The sequence below is a fragment of the Acanthaster planci genome, linkage group LG04, assembly GCF_054643075.1.
Source record: "Acanthaster planci isolate LZ-2023a linkage group LG04, COTS_SCS, whole genome shotgun sequence".
Lineage (NCBI taxonomy): Eukaryota > Metazoa > Echinodermata > Asteroidea > Valvatida > Acanthasteridae > Acanthaster > Acanthaster planci.
Window position 1 is genome coordinate 2,251,105 of NC_141780.1, and position 11,276 is coordinate 2,262,380.

An 11,276-nucleotide genomic window follows, 5' to 3' on the forward strand; every position below is an offset into this window, starting at 1 on the left:
TCTGAAAAGTACCACTGGTTCTTTTCAGAACCGCAAATACTCACAAAAGAGATACGTCCATGGTGCTACCGCAAACCTACTTTCTATTATACCTCTTCACCATGCAAACCTTCAAGACTTATCTTCAAAGGAGTTGCGTCTAAAAACCAGCTCATCCATCTGGAGTTTTCATCCTACCTCTTAAACCGTCAGAGTTGCTGACTCGAGTCATGTGACTTGGACTCGAGTCGCTATTTTTTGTGACTTGTGACTTGACTCGTAAATCATTGATTGGGACTTGACTCATACTTGCAAAAATTGACTTGTGACTTGACTTGGACTTCCAAAAAAATGACTTGTTACCAACCCAAGTCAGACGCTACTCGACCAGCCCCGTATATTTGTAGGGGAGCTATGGAGGCATTTTTAATTGGAGAAAAGGTGTTCAGCTGTCCAAAATTCATAGCTCGTAACTTCGGAAGTTGACGCCTGGTTCTGTTGGTTTATTACAGCTGGAGACTTGTGACTTGACTTGTTTTTAGACCAAGTGACTTGTGACTTGACTTGCCCTGTTACCAAATGACTTGTGACTTCACTTGTGACTGGACTTGACTCGTGACTTGACTTGGACTTGCAAAAAATGACTTGCTGCCACCTCTGTGATTGTTTTCTAATTGCCTTCTATCCGCTAAATTTAAAGTGTGCAAAATCCCGTCCGACACAATGCCTGTGGTCGCAACCATGTTGTATAGCGCCCCCTTTCGTTAATGATCTCGGGCGGCTAGGCTGCATGCGATATGCATGTTCAACCAGAAAAGAAAATGGCGACGTGAAATCTTGTTCGGCTAGACAACAAAACGCTATTTCGTTGGAAATTTTAGGCTAAAGCCGCATGAATTCAATTATAAAATTATCCAGACTTTGAAGAAGAAATACACAGACACTAAAGCTACGATTTGGGACTGGATTGAAGGGAAGAGTCCAATTACGTGGATATGATCTTAACTGTGAAAATTTTACAAACACACGGAAGAGAATGCTGCGTAGAGGTAGGGCTACGTACGTACAGTTCAACGTTCATGTGCCTTGGCTTGGGCACAACATTGCAGAATAGGCCTACCCCGCCACTCAATTATGCCATCATATATCAGGCTATGGAGTCATAGTTAACTGCCCACCAACAGCACAGTAAATAATTACATAGGCTTCGAAGGTGTGTATTTTGAGTGGCCATGGTGGCGGCCTGGGTATTCTGCAGTTTATTACGGCCTGAGCCCACTCTGTATTCATTTACGTGTGGGCAATTTACATCTGTGACATTGTAGGGCTTACCTCTCTGTGCCCCCATGCCATGCCCTTTTTAAGATGGGGTTTGTGTATTTGAGGATGCCTCTTTTTTCTGTACTTTAAACTTTTTATTCCACAAATCCTGCGGTTACTCAATATAATGTCTTCATCTAGGCCTACCTGCATGACTTAGGTAAGTCCAAAAGATAAGAAGTAATTTTCCAAACATTGGAATGGATCCACAAATACATCAACCCCTTTAAAGACAATGTTGAAGTCATGGAAATATTATGTTCAGTGACAGTGTAGCGTTCTCGGTCAAACATGAGTTGGGCTCAAGCAGTCGATAGTGTCGTATGATTTGCCGGTAATTCTGTCATCAGCCTGCTGCTGCCAGCCATTGGCCCTTTTGTTTCTTATTTGCAGTTACAGAAGACTGTTTTGAAAAATTGGAAGCTATTAAAGTCTGAGATATCAAACAGGATCGACTGATAGCAAACTGTGATTGCACTGAATGACTGATAGCACCAAACAGTCAGTGGCAAGTTAATGGCTTTCTTGTTGACTAACTGCGTGGATTTTGTTTTCGTACAAGGTGACGGCAACGGAGCCCATTCTCTCTGTCAAACGGATGGTTGCCAAAGAATTAGATGTCCCAGTCCACCAACAAAGACTTGTCTTCAAAGGAAAAACGTTATCTGGTAAGCTCTTGATGTCACACAAGGAGTCAGCAACATACACAGTCTACACATAACACATGGGCCTGGGGCTGTTTTCATCACTTTGAATTTAAAACTCAGAAAGATAGATTCTATAGTGGACAAACTTCATACTTGCCTGCGGTTGTCACTAATTTTGCCCTGCGATGACATTCACTTTTAGCTGGAAAAGTATTGAAGCAGTTTTTCCAAATACTTTTCAGACCATTCCCACAGCATTGAGACAGCTTGTGATTGGTTTGTGATAGCCTGTGATAGCTTGTGATAGGCTTACGATAGCTTGTGATTGGTTTGCTGACTTTGCAATTAACTTTAATGGCTTGTGACAGTTTCTAATGCACTCTGAACTGGAACAAGAGAGGGCTTGGTCTTATGTAGAAAGGACAGTCTTTGGTGGGAACTCACTGTGTGAGTGCATAGGTTCTGTGGGCATTTAGCGCAGGGTGCACTGAGCATGTGCAACCAATTTATGTTGATACATGTATGTAGGGTCATAGCGTGTCCATCACGCCAAGCTCAGTTTGAAAAACTTTCCACCAGCATGCCTTTCTTTTGCCAGTGAGCATGGTGATGGTCCACTTCAACTCAGTGTGGATTGGCTTGTGATGGCTTTTGTTGCGTTGTAATGACTCAGTTACAATTCTTTTGTGTTTACCATGTTCACATGCTTTGATCCAGATGGCCAGTGCTTGTGTGACTACAACATTGGCCCAGACACCAAGATACACCTAGTCATACGCAGACCAGACGCCTCTGAAGACCTGACCAGTCCCTCCAGAATAGGGAAAGGCACAGCATTGTGGGAAGAGTTACAGAAATTACTCCGGAAGCATTTCACCTCAGAAGATGCAGAAAAGGTTCTGGAACAATTTAAGAAGGTAAATCGACATCACACGTGTTTGTGTGTGGAAGTACAGTCACAGAATGAAGTCATGAAACAACCTTGTTTTGTTTCATTCTACCAAGCAAGGAAAACTACGTGTAAGGCCCCCCAAAAAGTCTCTGGTTACTGGTCAGGAGCTAGCTCCAAAAGTGGTGCGGCAATGTGGCTTTTTTTACCCCTCACTTTTTTTCTGGAAATGCATGCTCACGCAAGGCCGGCCGCTATCAACACTAAAATAGACTGAGCTCCGTTTTACTGTTTAAAAGCATTTTCAGCTAGTACATGTACGCAGGACATAAGACCACCTTGTTTGTCTGGTTCCCAGACACATGTGTAAATGTGTAATACAGAAATGACGTCATCTGAAAAAGAATGCCGGACTAAACGTATAGAAAACTAGAGGGACTCCTTTACTGTACACATTGCTCAACTGTACCCCATCAAAACCACATTAATATTACACAGTAGCAGGATTCCAGTCAATTAAGCAAATTTGGCAGCTTTTGGACATTGTTTTATACCAAATAAAAAACTTTTATATTTGGCCGACACGCAGGTCTATGGCCAGGTGTGCGCTGACCAGAAACCAGAGACTTTTTTGGCCTAAGTACTTGTCACAAGTAAATGGTTGATGTCATCGTCTTCGGGACTTGTAGCCCCATCCGTATTGTCATCCTGTTGACAATTCTGCTTTATTTGTATTCACACGATGACATTGGCTTACTCTCATTGTTGAATTTTTTAGATTCAGGGAACTTCCATCAAACTTTACCCTCGCGTAGAAGGGAAAATCTCACCAAACCGTACCAAATGGGCACATGCGACATTCCAATTCCCTAATGGCATTTTAACCAAAATTAATTCATTCTGCCGTCTCCGTGCCGCAGGAGTTCTCTACAAACATTGCCAGTCTCAGCCTGGACGACATCGAGAGGATAGCCATGTCTAAGCTTGGAGTGTACCCAGATGGCAGTGAGGCAGGTCCCTCAACAAGCTAAGGGTCACGGCCATCCGGCTTGTCTCTCTTTGCCTGCAGTTGCCCATCTGCAAATGCTTGTCATTCTGCAAATGCCTGTTTTGGCTCCCTTGAGAAAACGACTTTTAGGTGGATTCGAACCCTGGACCACTTGCACTCCGCATCAGATGAGCTGGCGTAAGAGGCAACAGTGATTCCCCCCCCCCCCGTTTATGAGGAAAGCTGTGTAATAGTGATTCTTGCTTGGTTTCCCTGAACCACTATTTTTCTTTAGTTGCATAATAAATTCCATCAATGCCTTCAGTTTGCTTCCCACTTTAGCATAATTTTCCTGTCAATTCTCTGCAATTAATTTAACTTCTGATTAGCAGCAGTAACAATGCCGTTTACATGTCATATTTACTTTTCCCCCATGTTTTTGAAGATCCGCCGTGGGGAAATTCCATCCTTTGTTTCCTTCACTCATTTTGGGTCACATGACTCTGAGACTAACCAGTCAAGTATCACATTAGTTGCATTCTTTTGAAAAGTAATGCAAATGTTCTAATACAGAAAATGAAATACATGCAACTGTGGAGCCCATTGCAAGTCAAGTAGAGTTCAAATCCACTGACATTCAGTGACTATTTCATGTATGTATTTTCATTAGAATTAAATCAATATCAATCAATCCCAGGCTCAATATTCAAAAGCCCATGGAGGTATGAGCCTCAAGTGCATTTAATGAAAGACGTTAAAGGAATCTTCAGGTCAGGGGACCAGACTGCAAAAGTGAGAGGTTGGGAGACCAGTCTAGCGCAAGATTTTACCTCACTGGTTCACCTGCTTTGTTATTACCATTTCAGAATAATTTGATGTGGCCTGCTCTCATAGTAATGAAGACTTGGTCACTTCATATTTTCAACTTTGCAGTTATAGTGCATGTTGGTGACATGTATATAAGGACTTCTGTTAACATCTTAATTATTGAATGCAAAAACTGAAACAAGGGGACAAAATGTCGTGAGAGTTTTGCCAAATTGCAGAGCGGCAAAGGTGGATTCGACGCTTGTGAAGCAAAAGGTGGATGGTTGTCTCTGAACCGTGTAGTGTTGAGATCAAATCAACATGGATCCCCATTGGTGCTCGTGCGGTTCATGTGATGAGATGATGTACATATTGGAGCTGCTTTTGGGGATGCCCCGTTGTGGAGAAAAATAGGTGAAAAAGATTGGTTACGAATTCAGGCTGGTATGGTGCTGTAGTTCACTCTGTCAGGACGGTCGTTTCGTCTGATGGACTTGGCCATAAAGGGTCGAATGGATCGATTACTTTTTAACACCGATGCAAACCAAAAGATCGAAAGAACTAGTAAGAGGCCTATGTACATGTACATCACATGAGGACTGTATTGTTAAGCGTTCGTTTTTTGTCATTTGAAATTTGATTAACTTTTGAAAATCGTAGTGATATGTTTTCGTTGTCGATCGATTTTTGTTTTTTCTTTTGTATAAAAATAAGATCTCTTAAAATAAAAAAAAAAATCACTTAAGACATTTTATGCATGCTGTCTTCATTTTTGGAGTTCCATGCATAATGCTGGGGTCTTGTCACCCAGACCGCATTTTGTGAGCAGTGTTGAAAAATGAAATCATCATAAACTTCTTGGTGGACTAACAGTGACAGTAGAATTTACGAGAGATTACTTTTAGTGTGCATTTAATGGGTCCGTTTTACGTGAAGACTTTGGGCATTGATAAAGATAGTTAACTAGGCGCGTGCTGAGGCGTTTTTTTTATTTCATATACCAGTTTAAAGGGTTTGTAAAAGTTAGCTTTCTTGCAGATAGCTATCTGCACTGACAAATGATTTTTTCATAAGACATTTCCTGTTATACTTTTAACAGTTACGTTTTCCATGATTTTAAACATATTATAAGGGCAATATTTTTTGCAGCTTCTTCAACAGAGCAAACTTTATTTTCAAAATACAGGGTCACGTGAAGTTCGAGTTGATGTATTCACGTGATTCACGGACATGAATCGGGACTAACTGTTGTACAGCAGCCGGCCAGGTGTTTTTTTCATTGGAATAGTTCCCGATGTATCCCTTTGACTCGCATCCGTGCGATATGTCATTCGCGTGCAGTTGATTTTTTTTCTGAAATTTGATTTTCACTCGGGGATAATAATAACTGACAGACTCTCTTCAGATTTAGTTGCACTATTCGTGTTTCAGCACAGTCATATTAGAGGATAGAGCTGCGACAAATTATGACACTGGACACAAAATGGAGGATTGCGGTGATGTGCTGTCAATTATATTGCATATACTCAATATTATGCTCTGTAAACCATTTTGTGTCCGTGGCGCGCCAGTTGTTGCGATTCTTCAGCTCTGCATCGGATGTCTCGGAGTGATTCAAGCTGCAAGTTGTGCCATTTCCACGGAAACCGACGATTCCACGGAGTTGTTGTGCTGGCTCCTTTCCCGCCAAGTTTGGACGCGCCCTAAGATCGGTTCTAGCAGCAACACCACACCACTGCCCAGAAAGGCAATAGCTCCAACCACATAGACAGCCGAGTAGTCTTGGATGTGCGCGTACACAAAACCTTACGTAAACAATCAAAACAAATGAAGGTAACTTCAAGTATGGCCTTCTTATTGAAGAAAACTTGCCCACGACACTACACTGAAAAAAATTGGTTATTGCAATTAACAACTTTTCTACACGCTTTCTTATTGGCTATTTGTAATCAATTTTTTAATACACTACATGTTGGTGTTTAGTATAAATGAATAGAACTGGACAGGAAGTGATATATGTGTTCACAAAGTGGCAGCAATGTGATGTTCAATTGCTAAATAGTTATTTGAGTGCACATCTCTTTGGAGAATCACGTGAAATCTTTTACCATTTCTTGAAGTAAACTGTGTATTATTCTGAAAGGAAGCAAAACCCCGGAAGAAGGGTAGAACCAAAATCCAGGTATTGCATAGTGTGACGACACGGAATGTAAAATAATGATTGGTTCATGTACATGTATAATTCTTTCTGTTCGCCGAATATTTCAAGGGACTGAATTACATTGGGGCAACAGTGTAATATCATTTTCATCGCAATGCTTTATCGCACTTACCGGCAAGTGGTGGTCCTACCAGAAAGCCCAGTCCTTGCATTTCAATGACCAGTCCGAAGGAGTAGCCCAACGACTCCAAACCAACGTACTCAACGAGGAGAGCAGGCACCAGCGGGTCTGTTGACCCGGCCACAAGCGTGTAGGTGGCCGCTGTCAACGCAAGGGTGGAGTACGTGGATGCGGTCGACATCAATGCAAGCAAGAAGCTGGAGATGAAAAGCGAAGCCACGTATCCCATCAGGCGGTGGGAGACGCACATGACACGGTCGAAGATGAACCCGACAACCAGACGACCCACTGTGTCCGTGATACCCATGACAGCTAATATGACGGCCCAAGCGTCTTGCTCCAAGCCGCGGGACAAGGCAAAGGCTTTGAAGTACATATATGGAAGCTGGTAGCCGATGCACAGAATGAAACCCGAAAACCAGAAGAAAACGAAGAACCGGTTGCGGAACAGACCGCCAATAGTCGTCAGCGTGCTCAGACACTCTTGGCAGTTTCTTGTGGGCGTGACGTTAGATGCATCTTCGTTATCTGTGTCTTTTTGAGAACTGCCTTCCTCAAGATCATCTCGGAGTCCTGCTTCGATGGAGGTGACTGAAACTCCAGAAGCGTTGTCTGTGAGGTCACCCAACACTGGGTACAACCTTTCCTCCTCGGGAAGGCATTCGAGGAGAGTGGTTGTTGGTAACTGATTCAGGGATCCTGGAGCCGAAGGGTCTTGGGACGCCTCCAGAGCCGAAGGCACCGACAATCTAGAGTTGTTATCCCGAAAGGAATTGTCCGTAGCCAACGGAGACCCAGCGGTGGGAGAGGTGATCGGAGACTGCAAGAAGCTGCTCACACCCGCTCTGACATTCACGCTTTGCTGCCAGCTGCCAATTGTAAATCCTCCCGGATTTGGCGAGTAAGCTGTTGGGCTATGCGCTGGTGACGGAGGAGAGGAGGCATGCACGATCTCTATCGCTGGAAGTGGCCCGGCAGGGGAGATTCGGCTGCCTGACTCGCCCACAGATGAAGAGTTGTTGGCGAGCGAACGTCCCCTGACGTTGTTCGCTGCCGAGGGAGACGGCAGCCCAAAGAAACTGTCCAGCAAATACGGTGAGGCGGGCACCGGCGAGTTTCTCGGTGACTGCAGCAGCACGCTCCTGCCCACTTTGACGCCGATGCTCTGCTTCCAACTCCCCACAGGGGAGTTCAAGCTCTGCGCGCTTGCCCCAGTCTCTGGCCGGCTTAAAATGGCCACGGTCTGCTCTGTGTGTTCCTGGGCCATTCCATCGCCATCAGTGGCACTGTTATCGACATTAATGTCCCTGTCACCTTCAGCCCCAGAAACACGCACTGGGATTTTTCTCGCTAGGTAGGTGGCTCCACAGAGACACAGCATCAGTTCCAGGACCCCGAGAACGATGAACGAATTCCTCCACCCGAGGTTAGCCAGGAGGCTCTGATTGACCGGGGCGAAGATGAATGTACCCAGACCCGAGCCGGATGCAGAGATCCCCGCCGCAAACGCTCGCCGCCGCTCAAAGAAATTTCCCAGCATGACGATACATGGAAGATAGCTCATTCCGAAACCAAGACCTGTGTCCGAATACATAAAGTTTATCACCTGCGCCTTAGTTTTTCCAGAATTTGTATTGATCGTGCTGAGATCTTCTATGAAGTGATATCGTTATTTACTATCTTGAATCTGTTATCCTAACTGGCTGCCATACTGAAACAACCGACACTCAAGAACATGCATATAAGGCTAGTTAGGCTACTGAGTAAAACGTACCAGCAAGTACCCCAAACGAGAAGTAAAGATGAATTAGGCTCGTTGCCGTGGCGCTGAGAATAAAACCCGCTGATGCCAAGGCCCCGCCTACTACAGCCACTGCGCATGCACCAAACTTGTCAATGAAGACACTAATCATGGGACCTGTTTGCAAAAACGAAAGTAAAACGAATTGAAGTTTAATAATTTCTACATCAACATGGTTTTTAGAATATTGATCGCCCTAGTATTTGACGTAACATTAACAACTCGAGTCGCAGATATGTGGAATAAAACAGCACTTTAGACAAGACTAGAACGTTAATTTTCAGATACGATACTAAATTCATATACCTGAACACAGCATCATTCCAAGCATAATGGAGCCCGTCCATGACGTTTCGGCGTTCGTCCCACCAAACTCCCTCAAGAGTTCAACATGGAACGCCCCGAGGGTGGCATAGCTCATTCCAAACGTCAGGATATGGGTAAAGAGGGCGGCGATCATGATCAGCCACGCCCATCCCCTGTCCAGATTCTTTGGATGGACTGATGTTGCCGGAGACGAAGCAGGCACATTGCTACCAGCCAGTGGTATGCTGGTGATCACCTCAGCCAGGTCCAATCCGTCCAGCTTGTCCGGCCCGGCTGGACCGGCGGGTTGCCTGCAGCAGCCCTGTGCGTCCCCAGCAGCATTACTGACCAGGTCCGGTTGAACGGTGGGTAGTTCGGGCGGTGCAACGGGCATGCCAGCCTGGCACGGAACGGACATTGCCTTATATTGTTAAATAAGAATAAAAATAAAATTTGTTTATAAAGAAATGACCACGAATACGAATGGAGTAAAACTGGGGAAAACTTGTAATTGTCCGGGATTGCATGATGGAATCTCGTAGTGTGAACTGCACTTTGAAAGCCGCAATCGCCCTATGTGCAGGCTTTCGAGGGCCAAATTGCTTAGTATATATGATCGAAAGATGCAGACCAGGGGCCAATTTCATAGAGCTGATTAAGGACACAATTTGCTTAAGCGTGAAAACCTTGCTTAAAAACAAAGATTACAAGCTCAAACTCTATAATGATTGTCGTGCCAACCAAAACAATAGACATCACATGGAGTTTTGGCTGGTTGCCTGATTTATCAAGCAACGTTTTTTAAGCAAATTTTGCGCTTAAACCGCTCCGTGAAAGCAGCCCCTCGCTGAAACAAAATGTTGGAACAGTAAAATTAAGATACGGACCAACATACACATGGTTTAAGCATCCCATACACATACAAATGAAACCAAAACATAAAGTTATCCTTAAAAGCAGAAATTTCTACAATATTTTAGTCCTTTTTAAACATTATTTTCCCCAGAATAAAGGCCGCGTATTACAAAAAATGTGCCAGTGTCCCACTGAATTAGAAGTGTAGATGCATATTCCAGGCAGAAGGCCGTCAGCATAAATCGTAAATTACTGTTAAAATCAAGTTTTTATTTATAAAAATGCACAATATTATTTTAATCACCAACAGACCTTCATCAATCTTATATTCAGACTTTTGTGGTTTTTCTCAAAAAGTAATATTTGGGATTTTTCTTGGCACACAAGAAAACCCCAGCCGCTACTTGTAATTTGATCTGATAAGCATCAGGATAGGATTTTCAGAGCCATAGACTATGCCAACAAAATCAATAAACCCTTGCCAAGCTAATGTTTTTAAAACAGTATTTTATTAATTAGCCTAGTTCTCCATGTAGGCTATACATGTACCTCAGAGGACGAAAATTGTATGCGATGCTCAAGCTATGCTCCCATCGCAATCTCACCGCTGTCAGGCTCCGTCAGTACCCGGCGAGATGGAATGCTGCAAGCTGAGCGGAGCTTGACTTAGACGGACACAGCCTCCGTCGATGTCGTCACGGTGTAAGCAGCCAGCAATCGGTTTGCCGTTGGCTAGGCACCCAAAGTCAGGCCGCGTGTTGATGTTCGTGTATAAGATGGAACTGTCGTCTTCAGCGTGGAGGGCTTTGGTTTCCATGGTAATGATGCGCGTCTCTCTTGGTTCCTTGAATCATGCGCGTAAATGCAAAAGGGACAAAATTTAATAGAGACCTCTGGGCTCTTTCAAGACAGTCCGATCCTGTAATTGGTCCTTCTGGCTCAGTGTTGCTTGAACATACAATTATACTTGTAGCCCTCTTTGTCTTCATATCATCATTTACAAAGAACAGGCAATGAAAAGTTTCACACTGTTTTGAGGTGAACAACTGCAGTTCAGAAATCTCATAATACAAGTGTTAGAGATAAAAACACCCTTCATTGGCCTGCAGCAAGATGTCTGGAAGTCCTTGAAGGCCATATTGAGGATGCCCACGGAGAGAGGTGTCACGCTAGGGACGGGGGGGCCTGGTGGTTATGACCGTGGATGGTGGTATGGGGGAGGGGATGCAGAGCGGCCGCGTGGAGGAATCGAGTTATCCGGATCCAGCTGTATCGCCAAGAGAAGCGCCCCCGACCGACGTCGTGTGGTTTTCCTGGTCGTGGGCGGGGATGCGCAGGCGCG

The 11,276-nt window shown here is 44.3% G+C and overlaps 2 protein-coding genes across 3 annotated transcripts; one reads left to right on the top strand and one right to left on the bottom strand.

Annotated features, from left to right (window-relative positions):
* The first annotated feature begins 771 nt into the window (after positions 1 to 771).
* Positions 772 to 5,380, top strand: LOC110986401 (ubiquitin-like protein 4A-B). The gene is made up of 4 exons (XM_022248248.2): positions 772 to 1,028; positions 1,862 to 1,967; positions 2,664 to 2,863; positions 3,756 to 5,380. The coding sequence occupies exons 1-4, from the start codon at positions 975 to 977 to the stop codon at positions 3,864 to 3,866; spliced, it is 471 nt and encodes a 156-aa protein (XP_022103940.1). The 5' UTR covers positions 772 to 974; the 3' UTR covers positions 3,867 to 5,380.
* A 145-nt stretch (positions 5,381 to 5,525) lies between these two features.
* On the bottom strand, positions 5,526 to 10,725 carry LOC110986399 (uncharacterized). Of its 2 annotated transcripts, none has more exons than XM_087135294.1 (5): positions 10,540 to 10,725; positions 9,080 to 9,500; positions 8,747 to 8,890; positions 6,964 to 8,550; positions 5,526 to 6,435 (listed from the first exon to the last, which is right to left on the bottom strand). In XM_087135294.1, exons 2-5 carry the CDS (start codon positions 9,495 to 9,497, stop codon positions 6,245 to 6,247), a joined length of 2,340 nt encoding a protein of 779 aa, XP_086991420.1. In that variant the 5' UTR covers positions 9,498 to 9,500; positions 10,540 to 10,725; the 3' UTR covers positions 5,526 to 6,244. The 2 variants fall into 2 exon arrangements, with proteins under 2 accessions (XP_086991420.1, XP_022103938.2); XM_022248246.2 differs by having other exon boundaries at positions 10,484 to 10,724.
* Positions 10,726 to 11,276: the final 551 nt, after the last annotated feature.